We start from the raw sequence: 16,826 nt of genomic DNA on the forward strand, positions 1-16,826 counted from the left end.
ACTTCTAATTTAAAGGACCCGCGAGCCCACAGCCCTCCCAGTTCTGTCTGTCTTCCCCCTTTATACCATCTTGGTCCCTACAGGTAAGTGCATTTTGGCAGCTCTGGGTACCAACAGTAGCAGTGGCTGTACCATGTGCCCAGCCCTGTGCAGACACCTCCCTGTACCCTCACTGTGACCCCAGGCAGTTGTGAAAAGCCCTGGGAGACGCCCCCTCTTCCGTTCACGACTCAGAGCCCCTGCAGGCCTGGGCGTTCCTTTGTGTCCATTGCGGGTGGGGAGGGCTGGGGAGGACAGTCAACTGGTGAGGTGGGATGTGCTTCATCACAGCGGGACGAGAGGCATGTGAGCATCAGACTCATTTCTGCAGGTGACAGGAAGGGGCACAAACCTGGCCCTCTCCCTCCCTTGCTTACGATCTTCAGACTCCCTAAACCATCTGCTATGGACTGAGTTACGTCCCAAAGTTCATAGTCCTAATCTCTAGTACCTTAGAATGTGACTGTATTGGGGACCTTTAAAGAGGTGATGAGGTTAAAATAAGGCCAAGAGGGTGGGTCCTAACCTAATCTGTCTGGTGTCTTTAGAAGAAGAGGAGCCGTGACCCACGGAGAGACACCGGGGTACACGTGCACAGAGGAAAGAGCGTGTGAGGGCGGAGCGAGCGAGCAGCCCCCCGAAAGCCACGGAGACACGGCTCAGTAGAAACCAGCACGTGGGCACCTTGACCTTGAACTTCCAGCCTCCAGAACTGTGAGAGAATACATTTCTGTTGTTTAGGCCACCCAGTCTGTGGGGTTTTGTTACAGCAGCCCTGGCAAACCAACACCCCATCACATGGGAGACTCCCATCCATCTCCCCAGCCTCGCGTCTCCTCTCTCACCCCTGTGCCGCCACCTGCAGCCTGGTGAAATTCTGCTCTGTAGCGCACACTTGCCGTACATACTCTCTCTGCACTGGGTTAAAATCATAGCTTTGCCATGTATTAGCTATGTGGTCTTGGCCAAATTACTTCATGTCCCTGAGCCCCAGTTTTCTCATCTGTATGATGGCAGTAATCGTTCTAGTGAAAGTGAGGGGAGGTGCTTGGCACTGTCCTCTGCTCCTGATACACGTTCCCTTTCCTCCTCCTCTGCCTTCCGTGATTGGGTCTCAGCTCGGATGTCGCCTCCAGCAGGAAGCCTTCCTTGATTTTTCGAGCATCCTCTCTCCGAGGAGGTTCTAAAGCACCCCCCCCCCACACCTACAATGTGTCCCTCTGTCCCTACATTTTGTGTCCCTGCTGTCTTGTAACTACCTGTTTACTTGTCTCTGCAGCCCACAAGCCTGTGAGCTACAGAGTCTTGTCCATCACAGGTATGTACAGAGTAGGCCCAATACATTTCTGGTTACTGAATGGGAGATGGAGGGAATAAATTGGTTGGGATCTGACACTTTCCAGAGCTGATAATTTGGGCACAATTCTCATATGCACAACCACAGAGATAACAAAGAATAGTAGCAACAACAGCAAAATAACAATAATAGTAAACACTTCCCATAGAGCGCTCGCTTACCCTGTGCCAGACACTGTTTTAAGTGCTGTACACCCATTAATTAAAGTCATTCTTATAACAACACTGCGAGGAAGGTACTATTAGTATTCCCATTTTTCAGATGAAGAAACTGAGGTCATATAACTTATCCAAGGTCAAAAAAAGGCAGCAAACAGCAGAGCTGGAATCTAAGCCCAGACAGTCCGGTTCCCGAATCTGTGCTTTAATACAGTGTTGATGTCTCTTATTATAGGGTAGAGCCCTCACGCCCTTTTCAGCAGAATAGCGTTTCATCCAAGGGGTCTGGACCTTTTTCTCTGCTTATAGAAAGTGCCTTACAACACCTGCACACAGATGTTTATAGCAGCTTTGTTCATAACTGCCAAAAATTGGAAGCAACCTTTAGAGATGTATGGATAAATAAACTGTCCAGACAATGGACGGTTATTCAGCGTGAAAAAGAAATGGGCTACTAAGCCATGAAAAGCCAAGGAGAAACCTCAAAAGCATATTACTAAGTGAAAGAAGCCACTCTGAAAAGGCTACACACTGTATGGTTCCAACAATATGATGCTCTGAAAAGACAAAACTATGGAAACGGTAAAAGAATCAGTGGTTGCCAGGGTGGGGACGGGGAGAGGGATGAACAGGCAGAGCACAGAGGATTTCTAGGGCAGTGAAAATACTCCGTATAATACGCGAGTGGATGGACACATGTCGTATACTGTCATCCAAACCTACAGAATGTACAACACCAAGAGAGGACCCTAATGCAAACTAGGGACTGCAGGTGACTGTGATGTGTCAGTGCCACTTCATCAGTTGTGACTAACATCCCACTCCGGTGCGGGATGTCGATAATGGGGGAGGCAGGAGGGAAATGGGAAATCTCTGCACCTTCCCCTCAATTTTGATCTGAACCTAAATCTGCTCTAAAAAAATAAGGTCTTAATGAAAAAATACAGTGCCTCAAACTCGATGATCTCTCATCTAACATGCAGTGAAGCAAACTGAAAGAGAGAGACAGAGAGAGAGGAAGGAAGGGAGGGAGGGAGGAGGGAGGGAGGGAGGGAGGGAGGAAGGGAGGGAGGGAGGGAGGAAGGGAGGAAGGGAGGGAGGGAGGAAGGGAGGGAGGGAGGAAGGGAGGGAGGGAGGAAGGGAGGGAGGGAGGAAGGAAGGGAAGGAGGAAGGGAGGGAGGGAGGAAGGGAAGGAGGGAGGGAGGGAGGGAGGGATGGAGGGAGGGAGGAGGAAGGGAGGGAGGAAGGGAGGGAGGGAGGAAGGGAAGGAGGGAGGGAGAAAGAAAGGGTCCCAGAAACATGCTTGATAGAAATCGCTCCATTCTCATAATGATTGTATGTCAGGTCAAAGCACAATACCTTGGATTTTGTCAAATTAAAAGAGAAAGCATTTATTTTCTTAAATGTGGGGCATAATAGATGAAAACGCTGACCAGGGTGCACAAAGCCTGCTTCTAAAATCCCTGCGCTCAGAACTCTGGGGGAGCACCTAGCGGTCAGTGCATCTGAATAGCCCTCTCTGTTGAAACTGCTGTACCAACCAGAACACGAGTGGGAGTCAACATCCCTGAGAAAAAAAAAAACGTTTTTTCAAAACTTTTACTAAGAGAAATCAGAAAATGCTACAAAGCACCCCATGCTGACTGCCAAGGGCAAACCCAGACAGTGGCTGCAGGCACTGTTTTGTCGCACAGTCGCTCAGGAAGGGCTGTAAGGACAGGCCAGTCATCTCCAAGAGGGAAGGAGAGGCTGTCCTCCTTCCTACAGACTGTGCCCCACCTCTTTTTTTTTTTTTTTTTAGTTTCTGCTTTATAACAAAGTGAATCAGTCATACATATACATCTGTCCCCACATCCCTTCCCTCATGCATCTCCCTCCCTCCCACCCTCCCCATCCCACCCCTCCAGGCGGTCACAAAGCACCGAGCTGATCTCCCTGTGCTCTGCGGCTGCTTCCCACTATCTGTCTACCTTACGTTTGGTAGTGTATATATGTCCATGCCTCTCTTTCGCTTTGTCACAGCTTACCCTTCCCCCTCCCCATATCCTCAAGTCCATTCTCAAGTAGGTCTGTGTCTTTATTCCCGTTTTACCCCTAGGTTCTTCATGACATTTTTTTTTTAAATTCCATATATATGTGTTAGCATACGGTATTCGTCTTTCTCTTTCTGACTTACTCCACGTCTTTTTTTAAGAAGATAAAGGTCCAGTCTTCCTTGGCATTACTGAATTGATCCCCATACAGTCAATTCAGAATCTTCAGCTGGTTTGGGGATCAGTCGCACTGGGATTGAGGGGCTGACCAGGCTCGGATCCACGTCGGCTGACGTGAAGACTGAGAATTTGAGAACTGACCAGGCGGGCTCTGCCCTGATGCCTTTTGGTAGAATGATGATAAAACTGCTCGGATTCTCCCCTCCTCCCTGCATCCATGCACTTCACAAGGTGGTTCTGCATCTCTCTCACCAGGCGGTGGGACCTTTCTTTTCCCCATCGCTTGTATCTGGGCAGGCCTGATGTCTTTTTTGGCCAACAGAATGGGGTGGAAAGGTCCTTGGGTCCATTCTGAGCCAGAGGCTTTGAGTGCTTAGGCTCTTGTCCTTGGAACCCTTCCTGACAGCCATGGAACAAGCTCGGCTAGCCTGCTGTATGATGACAGTGACAGTCACTCCTGTCACCCTAGCCGACAACCAACCAACCAACAGACCTGGGCATGAGGCCACCTTAGATGGGCCAGCCTCCAGCTTACCACACACATATGCAAGCCCAGCCAGGACCAGCTGAACTGATGTGGACGAGCAGAACCACCCAGCTGACCTGCAGACTTTGAACCAGAATGAATGGTTGCTGTTTTAAGCCACTCCACCTTGAGGTGGTCTGTAATACAGCAATAGATGCCAGAGCCTTTGAACAGCCAAGGAAAAGAAGGGGCAGCCTTCAATCTAGAGGAGTGTGTGCCTTTGTTTGCAAATAAAACTTTATTGGAGCACGGGCACATCCATTCATGGTAGCTTTCCTGCTGCGACAACAAGGTGAAGTACAGGTGACCCTCTGCATCTGTGGATACAGAAGGCCGACAGCACTACCCCATTTTATACTCATAAAAGACTCGAGCGCCACAGAGTTTGGTATCGGCAGAAGGTCCTGGAACCAATCCCCCGCAGATACCTAGGGATGACTGTAGTTGTGAGAGATACCATCTGGTTTGCAAAGCCTAAAATATCTACTGTCTGTCCCTTTAAGAAAAAGGTTGCTGATCCCTGGCCTAGGGCATAACGAATAGTAACAACCACCACTGTGATAATCACGACCATCACCATCATCATCATCTAACAAACTTGATACAAAGGTCTGACTTAAGAGTCAGGAGATCAGAATTCCTGTCGTGAGCATTTTGGCAGGTTCTGCCTTCTCTCTGGGCTTCAGTTTCCCCATCTGGCACTGCAGGAGGATGAGCGAGAAGCTCTCCAGTCACTTCCACAGTTGATTTAAACCTCACTTTGCTCAGACCAAAGGAAATGGGGGTGGGGCCTAGGAATATGCATTTTCCCAGGCATCTCCTTATTTTGCTATCCCCGCACCCAAGCCCAGAGCCCCAAATGATTCAAATGCGAGTGAAAGCCTAAGAACCACTGATTCACACCATTTGGTTTCAGAGGGCTTGTCCATGGAGAAGAAAGGCAAAAGCGCAAGTGTTTCCATGGGACGTTATGAGAAATTGCAAAGACTACTTTTGCAAGGAGATGGTTTAAGAACATCAAGCTGAGGCTGCCAGTTGGAATGTCCCTGAACAAATAAGTCTATGAAGAAGCCAGTCATAATACTCATCCAAGGGAGAAAGGAGGAAAGTATAGAGAGGGGCTCATCAAAAGCTGAAATACGAGTAAGGGATGGGAATGTGTCCAAATACATGGTGGTGGTGGTGGTGACAGGGATGATGATGGAGATGATGATGATGATGCCGATGGTGTTGGTGATGGTGCCATCTTCCACCCACGAACTAAGTGCTCTTATTAAGGATCTGCCATCTTGTCTTACAGTTTCACTCTTGCATTATTTTACTCTTCAAGTACATGAGACTTGGCTGTCCAAAGATATCACTAGCTCCTCAAAGGTAAAGCCTTGGGATATACCTTCTGTGTTGTGTGTGGTGGTGAGAGGTCAGGCTCTGCAGTCAGACACACTTGGCTTAAAACCCCAGTGCAGCAGCACCTGAGCTCTGTGACCTCGGGCAGGCCAGTACACCTCTCTGAGCCTCTGCTCTCTCATCTGCAGGGATGGGATAATAATACACCTGCACAAAAGGGCTCTGAGAGGACTGAGACAGTGCCCACAGAGCTGTCCGTAGTGCTATTTTTTTTTTTTACATTTTTTTAATTAAGGGTACTTTAATTAATTAATTAATTTATTTATTTTTGACTGTGTTAGGTCTTCGTTTTTGTGCAAGGGCTTTCTCTAGTTGTGGCAAGCGGGGGTCACTCTTCATCGCGGTGCGCGGGCCTCTCATATCGCGGCCTCTCTTGTTGCGGAGCACAGGCTCCAGACGCGCAGGCTCAGTAGTTGTGGCTCACGGGCCTAGTTGCTCCACGGCATGTGGGATACTCCCAGACCAGGGCTCGAACCCACGTCCCCTGCATTAGCAGGCAGATTCTCAACCACTGCGCCACCAGGGAAGCCCCCGTAGTGCTATTTTTATTGTGCACACTGTAGGGGCCTAATAAATATTTGACAAATGAGCAGACAGAATCCAGTGCACCCTGTTCATTGCCCTAAAGTAGTTCTTATATGGGAGGGCTGGGGGTATGGGTGTGATTTTGTCCCCAGGGGGCATGTGGCAATCTCTGGAGACATTTTGGTTGTCACAGCTGGGGAGGGGGGTGACACTAGGGGGTGGTGGCCATGAACAGTGCTAAACATCCTACAGTGCACAGGACAGTCCTTTCCAACAAAGAAATATTTGTCCCCAAACGTCAACAGCGCCGAGGTTAAGCAATCCTGCCTTACGGTCAATTTCTATCTCGGCACCTGAAATCTCCCAGTTGAAAAGTGCTAACTACTAAAAAAGAAAAAGCTGGGCTTAGAATTCTCTGGAACAGATAGGAGGGGAACAAGGTGTCAAGGTTTTGGAAGCCCAAGTATTCTTTGGAGGGTTGGTTAGCCCGTCACATCACGCAATGAAGAGTCTGTGCCTGGGGTTGGCTCAGAAGGCAGCAGGGGCTTCTCTGGGAAATAGCTCCTTGAGTCTTGGGGAAAACATGTCCCTGGAGCCCTGGGTGAGACATCTGCTAGGCGCATGCTGCAGACAGATTTTATCAGGCTTTGCAAACTATTTGACATTAGTGCATCTGGTGTGGTAAGGGATGGAATGACTCAGTCCCAGCTGGATTGCCACTTAGCTCTAAACCCCCATGTTTGCCTTTTGTTATTTTTATACACCACATAACACTGCTGGCCCCAGGCTCCCTGTCCCTTTTCAAGAGGACAAAGGAACAACTCAACAGCTCCCAGCTGTTTGAGTCATTTGACCTTGGCTTTGCATGATAAACAGATGAGCCAGAGGTGGGACTACTTACACATGAGCCTCAGGCAGCGAGGGCGCAATGATGCAGCTGTGCACGGGGGTGAACGGACGCAGGAGGACTCCCATCCCCACCTTCTTCATCTTCTCGTCCCCGTTTGTGCTGAAGGTGAAGCAGAATGGGAGCAGCAGAGTGAACAGGCAGGAGCTGTTTTAAGTGCCCTCTTCTCTCGCCAGGGGTTGTCTGGCAAATATCACTGGGCACCTGCTATGGGCCAGGCAGTAATTCCCGCTGGAGAGACGAAGGTTCTAGATGCAGCCAGTAAGCAGAGCATATTAGACCCCCTTCTCTCAGGGAACACATATTCCCATGAAGGAGCAAATAAGATAAATCGGGCAGCTGTGTGGTATACTGGTATACTAGACTAGCGGTCGGATATGTTTTGTTATCTGGCTAGACAAATATTTATGATGTTGTGGGACATTCGGTCTATGTCCTGACTACTTAGTAGCAGGAAAGCCATTGACAGAATGTAAGCAATAAGCAAATGGCAGGGTTCCAATAAAACTCTATTTACGAAACCAGCCTGGGGGCTGGATTTGGCTCATGGGCTGGAGTTTGCTGACCCGTTCCCATCCCCACCCCCACTAGACAGTGATACGTGCTATGGGGAGAAAAAAGAGAAGGGAGCTCAGAAGGGCTGCGAGAGCTGGGGCTTGCAATTTTAAATAGAGTGATTGGGGAAGTTATCACCGAGAAGGTGACATTTGATAAAAAATCTGCAGTGGAAGGGAGTGAGCCATTCAGATGTCTGGGGGCAGAGCATTCTGGAGAGAGGGAGCGACAGGTGCAAATGTCCTGAGGTGGGACTGTGTTTTAGAGACGGCAAGGAGGCACGTGTGGCTGGAGTGGAGTGAGCAACAGAGAGAGGAGGGAAGGATGGAGAGAGAATGGGGGCCTTGCAGACCAGTGCGAGGACTCTGGCCTTTTTCCTCAATGAAAGTAAAGGACTCTGAGCTGAAAGAGGACATGATGTGACAAAGGATCCCTCTGGCTGCTGTTTTGAGAATGGCCGATGGTGGGAGTGGAGGGCAAGGAGACCAGTGAGAAGTATTACAATAATTTCAGCTTGAGAGAGGAAGGTGGCCGGCATCCAGGGTCCTAGCGACAGGGATGGTGGGAAGTGGAAATGGCGGGGATGCACAGGGCAGGAACTGCCTGGGGTCAGCGGCTCTTATCTGCGGTCTTTTCCTTAAATGGGCTTCCCCCAACTCTACAGACTGCTGACTCACTGGCTGGATGAACCAGCGGTGAGACGTGGGGATCTCGAGCTTCAGAAGTCGGCACAACTGTGACCCCAAAGATCAGCCATGACCAGGCATACCTCTCTTGAAGCCCATCCCCTGCTCCACAGAGAATACAGAAGCTTCCTCTGAAGCCAAAACCATCTGGGGGAAGCGAGGGTGTGGGTGGGGGGGAAAGGGATGCTTAGAGAGGAGAGAAACAGCCCAAACAGGCAGTTCATCTTTGAAACCACTGGACATTTGTCCAGAAAAGACTGTTTCAAAGTGAAAAATATTAAGTTACATTTAATACCACAGTTAAGTTTTTCTTTTCAACACCATCATGGAGTAAGTCATTTCAGTCAGAGAAAACGGGGTTTGTTTGTTTGTTTTTTCCTTTTTGGCATGCCTGGGTCACAGGGTATATATTTTTTGCCCATGACCAAATCTAGCCCATAGACATGTTTTAATAAGCCTACTGTGTGCGTAATGGAATCGACTGTCTATATTTTAAAATTGGGAGATGTCACATAAAGATGGAAAAGACTCGAAAGTTCTTGTCGCTCTGAGTAAGAGTTGGGTGAGGCCCAAGGTCAAGATCACTGGCCACTTTGCACGAGGTGTGTGCCTCTTGGGTTGCCTGAGACTCAAAGACCCCTGGCATCTCACTCCCAGCTTGCCTTACATATTTATGCTACCAGTGTGCTCCTTTAAAGCCTTGTAGTTTCTCAGCCTGAGTACTTTAATACTGATTGAATCATTGATGGGTTCCCTGATTCATTCACGTCTACCCATATCTATGGAACATCTCTGCGCTGGGGGCTGTAGGTGTGGTGATGGAGACAGATCCAGCCCCTCCCCTCCGGAGCTTAAGAGCCTCGTGGCGGGAGACTGGAGACGGGCTTTACACAAACACAGCTGTGATAAGGCTGAGTTGGAGAGCGTGTGGTGCTTTGACAGACCCAAACAGAGAATCTGGCTGAAATGGAGCCAGGGAATACTTCCCAGAGGGAGTTGTGTCAATTTAGAAACACGGGCCTCAAGTTTCTTCTAGTGGGAAGGTGGCTTTATAGCCCTCAATCCCCTGGAATCTTGACTTTCTGAGTGACTGGGCCAATAGAATGTGTCAGAAGTGGTGTGATGCCAATTAATGGGTCCCGGCTCCAGGAACTGGCAGCTTTTCCTTCTTATGTCTTGGGATGATCACTCTTAGCACCCAGGCACCACCATGTTGGGAGGAAGCTGGCAGCCTGTGAGGAGACTCATAGGGAGGAGGACCAAGACTGCTGGGTCTCAGTCCTGGATGAGCTCAGAGCTGACAGCCAGCCCCAAGGTGCCACCGTGTGGATGAGCTCTCCCGGAAACAGACACTTTGAGCTGCCCCAGGTAGCGCTGGATCCTTCCCCGCTTAACCCTACTCAAATGGCAGATTGGTGAGTGAAATAGATGTTTGCTGTCTTGGGTTAATAGGTTTTGGAGTGGTTGCTCACAGCAACAGTAACTGGAACAGAAGTAAATATTGAGCTGAGATCTGCAGGTTGAATGGGAATTCAGTAGGCAGAGGGCGGAGGGAGAGGCCCTGGGGAGGAGGGAGAGGGGGACAGTGTGGCTGGAGGGCAAGCCAAGGGCTAGCCCATCCAGAGCCTTGTAGCCCCTGCTCAGACCTTTGTCTTTATCCGATAAAGAATGGTGGCCACCGAGGACTTTAAACTGGGAGTGGTTTACGTTTGGAAAGCTCGCTCTGGCTTAGCGTGGGGAAAGGAGACAGAGGGGGCCAGAAGAGGTGGAGGCACCCATTAGAAAGTCACCTTCCTCCTGGGAATTTGAGGACAATCTTGGGGTCACAGAGCTAACTAAAAAATAGGACCAGAATCTAGGTCCCCTGCCTTCCATTTCCACAGGCTCTTTATTCAACCCTAGAGCTGAGGAAACCACAAGCCAATATGTTGGCATGCCCAGGCTTACTGGCTCAACCCAGTGGTTTAGAATACGGGGAAATTAACCCAGCTTTCACATTCCTTAATCTCTTGTTGTATGTCTCCTCTCAGCTGCAAACATAAGACAAATTCTACCCGTTGTTTTTTTTCGCCTTTTTCAGCTGAACTTGCAGCTGAGAAATGAGGTCATTGAACACAGTGGGAAAGACTGCTTGCAGGCCGGAATCTTTGGGGACATGCTTGATTTTCTTTTTTCCCTACATAGTTTGTCAGACTTAAAACTTTGGTCTAAAAGAACTTATCCTATGGTCTTAGATCCGGGGCGGGGGGGGGGGGGAATCCCTTTTGCTTTTAGAATGCACAGGATCAAATACTGTGTTAAAAAAGCAGTTCTAAATGAACACTTGTATTTTTGATAATTCTGTGATTGGAATTATATTCATAGAACATAGCTCTTACATGTGAGATGCCTTCTAGCCTGCCTGGAAATTAAGATTTTTAGCCATAGATCTGAGGGTTTTAAGTAATTGAGGGCCAGAGAGATCAACTTCATTTCACTGCATAATAATAGCTAGCAATTACTAAGCACGTCTCATATGCCAGGCTCTGTGCTAAGTGTTATTTCTTTTAATCCTCATAACAAATTTGGGAGTTTGGTACCATTCATAAGGGTGTAGAGAGAGGAGGCTCAGAGCAGCACAGCAACCTGCCCAAAGCTAAACAGTTGTATGGGGGAAGTCTGGACTCAAACCCCAGCCCTGTGCTCTTAACCGCTAGCCCCTACTGGTAGGGATAATCTCCCAGTGCTAGTTTATAACCCCTGCCGCCCCCACCTGCATTTGATGGCTATGTTGCAATAATAGCCTCCAGTTTTATTTTAATGACCAGCCTTGCACAGCTCATGGAATCCACTGGATAAGTCATAATCAGACCAATGTCTACGTGAGGAAAGACCTCATGCATATTTAAACTTATTAAACTTTAAATATACCAGGTCTTGCACACTGAAACATGGATCAGAGAGGGAAGAATTGTGTTCTGTGACCATGGATTAAAAACCCCATGCAAACAAGGGCAACGTTACAACCAAACTATTTAAACAGTCACGGGAGCATCTTTACAGATGCCACCTTCCCCAGAGCCTGTTTGTTTGCCCAATAATCTGAGCAAAAAGTTCCTGCGAAAAGAGCCACTAGTTCGTTCCTTCTCTTTATTCTACAGAAAGGCTGCCAGGTGACTAGTGCCACTAGAGGTGCCAGACTCAGAGAGGGTCATCGGCCTCTTAGATGACACTAAGGGTAAAATTTGAGCTGAGGGCTTCCCTGGTGGCGCAGTGGTTGAGAGTCCGCCTGCTGATGCAGGGGACATGGGTTCGTGCCCCCGTCCGGGAAGATCCCACATGCCGCGGAGCGGCTGGGCCCGTGATCCGTGGCCGCTGAGCCTGCGCATCCGGAGCCTGTGCTCCGCAACGGGAGAGGCCACAACAGTGAGAGGCCCGCGTACCGCAAAAAAAAAAAAAAAAAAACTTGCGCTGACCTCGTGGGACCTTCACGGAAAGGATAAGAACCCCTCGGCTCACTGAGTGGCTTTCTCTGTATCCTGCGCCTCTTCAAGGTCCCGTGAGGACACTTCAGTGGGGTCCACTGAGTGGCTGGATGGAGTTGGCTCAGGTCATGACTTGCCTGCTTTTTTTTTTTTTTTTTCATTCTGAAAATCATATTTCTGATTTTGGCAATAGATAACACCACCACACCCTCCTTCTCCAGCCCTGGCCTTTCTAACCAGATATGCGGGCTGCAGGACTTCTGGCGGGCTGATACAGATGGGTCTAACCATACCTCTTTTTTTGTCACCCACTGAACTCCCATTCAGCATTAAAGATCCTGCTAAGAAGTCACAGTTCTGGGGATTCTTTCCAGATTTCCTTTTCACCCCCTAAAGTTGAGCGGGCGGACATTGTGAAATAATAGAAAAATATATATATATTGGTCTCTGCCCTCACTTTCTGACACAGAGCTCCCAAATCCCTTGGAATTTCCTGGGTGATAGAGGTGTTTTTTTCTGAGGAATGGGGCAACTCTTGGTGGGCTCCTGGATAGCTTTAGGATGGGGGCTGGTCGCCAGAAAGACCAAGCCACGATTAGAAGCTTGGATCTCTCAGCCCCACCCCTAGTCCTCTGGGAAGGGGAGAGGGGCTGGAGACTGAGTTAATGATGGAGCATGCCTATGTGATGAAGCCTCCATAAAAATCCCTGAAGTATGGGGTTTGTGGAGCTTCCGAGTTGGTGATCACATCCAAATAATGGGAGGATGGCACTCCCCAACTCCACAGGAACAGAAGCTGCTGTGCCTGGGTCCCTTCCACATCTTACCCTATGTACTTCTTGATCGGGGTGTGCATCTGTACCCTTTATTATGTAATAAAATGGAAAATGTAAGTCAGTGTTCCCCTGAGTTCTGTGAGCCATTCTAGAAAATGATCAAACTCAAGGAAGGGGGTCATGGGAACCCTGATTTATAGCTCGTTGGTCAGAAGTACAGGTGACAACCTGGGACTCGTGACTGGCATCTGACGTGGGGTCAGTCTTGTGGGACTGAGCCCTTAACCTGTGGGATCTGATGCTAACTCCAGGTAGAAAGTGTCAGAACTGAACAGGATGGTAGGATGTCCTGCTGGTGTCACAGACATTTGCTTGGTGTGGGGGAAAAAACCCACACATCTGGTGTCAGAAGTATGAGTGCGATCATGGTGTGAGAGTAAAGGAGAAACACACGGCAGGAGTGTTTTTCCTTTACAGGCACACTTCAGGGCACTTGAAGTGCACCCCCATGGTACTGTGTTGTGGCACCAAATGCGGTTGGGACTGTCCCTCAATCCTTTTCATATCTCCATGCCATCAGAAGGCCTGCATGCAGTGTCTTCAAAATACAAATGGTTGGTTGTACAATGAGAACGGGCCTGGGGTCAAGGTAGTCTCCCATTCTCACCCCTACACTTACTTGGAAGCCAGGATAAAGGTCCAAGACATAATGCACTAAGGGGCCACGGATATTTTACTGAAGATCTTCTGGGGAAACTGAGGAATGGATTTACATGTCACACTATGAGGCAAAGCCTCGTAAAAACCCTCATTAGACATCTCCGTTCTCTCTCACTGATGGCTGCCTTTCCTCTCTTCTCTCCTCCGAAGAGAAGAGCGGTCCCTTCCACTCACACTCTCGGCCCGTCTCCTGAATGTCTCCATTCTATCTGTCAGGGAAGCCTCTCTGCTCTTCCTGTCTATCTGCGTATTCACTTGAATACACTTGCTCACCAAAGAAAGCTTCTCCTTGGGATGCTCACTCCTTGGAAGGCATGTGGTGGGGACTGTAAATCACAGATATTTTCTCTCGTCTCAGAATGAATGAATGAGTTAATAAATGAATGCACAAATGGTAAGCTAGCTTATTTAGACCAACCCATTGGGGAAAAAAACCCAAAAATGCTGGACAAAATATTTTTTTAGAAAGAGTGGCAAAGGGACTTCCCTGGTGGCACAGTGGTTAAGAATCCGCCTGCCAATGCAGGGGACACGGGTTCGAGCCCTGGTCTGGGAAGATCCCACATGCTGCGGAGCAGCTAAGCCACAACTACTGAGCCTGCACTCTAGAGCCCGTGAGCCATAACTACTGACCCACGCCTAGAGCCCGTGCTCCACAACAAGAGAAGCCACCACAGTGAGAAGCCCGTGAACCGCAACGAAGTGTAGCCCCTGCTCGCCACAACTAGAGAAAGCCCGCGCACAGCAACGAAGAACCAATGCAGCCAAAAAGTAAATAAATTTTGAAAATAAATAAAATAAAATAAAAAGAGTGGCAAAGAGCCGACAACGAAGTGGGAATCTCTTGGCCAAAACTAAAGAGAGACTGGAAACCAGAGAGGTAAGGCGGCCTGGGAGCTGCTTTGGTCCTAAGGACATTTGCCAATTTAGAAAAGGTTAACTTTCCTTCTAACAGCTTCCCAGGGCAAGGAAAAAGCATAGTCCATGGTCTGCACAAATGAGGAATCAAAGAGAAGACCCTTCTTACAATAAGCTGGGATTCCCAAGGGCCAGACTTTCAGGGGAAAGGTGACTAGAAATATACCAGCCCCTCATGGTCTCACACTCAGGGTTCCCACCAGTCACCTGGGAACCTTGAGCTTTAAGAAGACCTCCAACCACTAGTGTCCAGCCCCCTCACCCCGCACGCCAGGGCCTCACAGACCAGAACTCCCTCTTTTTTTTTTTCCATCATGTTGAAATTTACATAACATAAAATTAACTGTTTTAAAGGGTGCAATTCAATGGCATTTGAATTGATGGCTGTACAACCATCGCCTAAATCTAGTTCCAAAACATTTTCATCAGCCCCAAAGGAGACTCCACACCCATTAAGCAGTCATTCTCCATCCCCCCATTTCCTCAACCCCTGGCAACCACCAATCTGCTTCCTGTTTGGGATGAACCTCAAACAAACTATGGTAAGTGAAAGAAGCCAGGCACAAAAAGGTCCCATATCGTATGGTTCCATTGGTAGGACCATTGTTTTTAAGACATACACATATTTCTTTACGTTAACGTTGTGAAGAATTGGGAAATGGTGCATTACCTGCTGTGGATTCCATTTCCTCTTTAGCCGGCAACATGTCAATTTGGGTTCCTAAAAGCAGCCCTAGCACAGTAACTCTCAATCTTGGCTTCACATGGGAATTATCTAGGGGAGCTTTAAAAGGTACTATGTCCGGGGCCTTCCCTGGTGGCGCAGTGGTTGAGATTCCGCCTGCCAATGCAGGGGACACGGGTTTGTGCCCCGGTCTGGGAAGATCCCACATGCCGTGGAGCGGCTGGGCCCGTGAGCCATGGCCGCTAAGCCTGTGCGTCCGGAGCCTGTGCTCCGCAATGGGAGAGGCTACAACAGTGAGAGGCCCACGTACCGGGAAAAAAAAAAAAAAAAGTACTATGTCCTGGTAACACCCCCAGAGGGTCTGATGTAATGGGTCTGGGAAGCACCCTGGGCACCAGGTGATTCTAACTGTGGAGCCAGGGCTGAGACCACTGCTCTAATAGCGAAACGGCAGGCCATTTCTACCATATATATTTCCCCTCTTCCTGCTTCAGCACCTCCTTTCCATCACTGATTTGTGCCTCATTTGGTCTGCACAAGCTAAGTATTCTGGGAGTTTGTTTCTGCAGGATGTAGCAGTCCACGAATGCTGGTGTCACTCAGTTTGGGACATGGGGGTGCTTTCCAACTATGACCTTAGTCATAGGGGGAATTATGAGTAAGCCTCATTCTTAATCTCTAAAATGGGGCTAATCATAGTATCTATCTCATAGGAACGTTTTGAAATTCTGACAAAAAGACATGCACAAAGCACGCAGTAGACACTCATTATAAATTACTGTTGTGGTTGTGATTATTAGCATGATTGCTACTGTTACGTGAATGGGCATTTCATAATGGACCAGTCTGTTGATGGTTCTCTCTCAACCATAGGAAAGACCTTTACAAAAAGAGGGAGGCTACTGATTCAACAAACCAACAAACCTTTTTTTGGTCCACTCGCTTTGGGTGGATACCGAGCTACGACCTGGGGTTTCAGGAGAAGGTCTAGAATAGGGATATCGATGTGGAATAAAACAAAGTAGTGTGCAAACACATTAAGGGAACTGAGAGTCCAAATGGGCTCTGGAGGTGGTCGGGCTGAAATCTGGGAAGGGTCAGGAGAGGGCAGCATTTCAGCTGGGCTTTTAATGAGAATTAGAACTTTAGTTGGAAGAGGATGTAGGGAAGAGTATTTAAGGCCCAGAGAACAGCACGGGAAAATGCCCAGAGGTAGGGACAAGCCTTGGAATGAGAGGGAAAGAGGCACAGCTGGGGACTAGCAAGATTTCTTGGGTAGCTCTTGGCATTGGATGTGAGGACAGACATATGTAGTAGAAGATACCTCACTGAATACCAGGAGGTGAGGCTGGCGAGGTAGGTTGAGCCAGACGAAAAGAAGTCATTAGACACTAGCCTAAGAAGGGGCTCCCCATGTGAGACAGTTGCCACCCCTCAACCCAACCAGGCAGTGGTCCTTCTCAGTGGTCCTTCCCAAGACCACTGGTGCCACGGTGATGGTGTCTACTTACGTCAAAAGAATATCACCATACTGGATATCTGACGTCTTTTTGGCTGGTTGGAATATATTTCTTTCTTCCTCTTTGAGTTTCTGAAGTTGTTGTTGCTTCTTTTTCAATGCACTCTCCTCCCTCAAAATAGTAAAGTATCCACGGCCAATCTTCACCCACTGAATCAAGATGCTGGAGAAAGAGAAAGAGAGAGGAAGATGAGTTGGCTATCAATGCAATGTCTTACTGTCTTGGGACTGATAATCCACTGAAGGGCACTCTCATGCCCAGTAGCAGGAGACCTCCTGCCTTTAGAATTCCAAAGTCACAGAGACCTAAGCTTGGATTATGGACCCACCTCTTACCAAAGACCTTGAGCAAGTTATCTGATCTCTCCTGG

The 16,826-nt window shown here is 48.6% G+C and overlaps 1 protein-coding gene across 1 annotated transcript in view; it reads right to left on the reverse strand.

Moving 5' to 3' along the window:
* The window catches only part of CCDC60 (coiled-coil domain containing 60), a 268,405-nt gene that overhangs the window by 38,355 nt on the left and 213,224 nt on the right, over window positions 1-16,826 (reverse strand). Inside the window, exons 5-6 of the mRNA XM_081251735.1 lie at window positions 16,448-16,618; window positions 7,127-7,234 (exon numbers count right to left, since the gene is read on the reverse strand). Coding sequence (XP_081107861.1) covers window positions 7,127-7,234; window positions 16,448-16,618 — 279 coding nt within the window. The remainder of the gene's footprint in view (window positions 1-7,126; window positions 7,235-16,447; window positions 16,619-16,826) is intronic.

This window comes from Mesoplodon bidens (genome assembly GCF_964165515.1).
Source record: "Mesoplodon bidens genome assembly, chromosome: 13".
NCBI lineage: Eukaryota > Metazoa > Chordata > Mammalia > Artiodactyla > Ziphiidae > Mesoplodon > Mesoplodon bidens.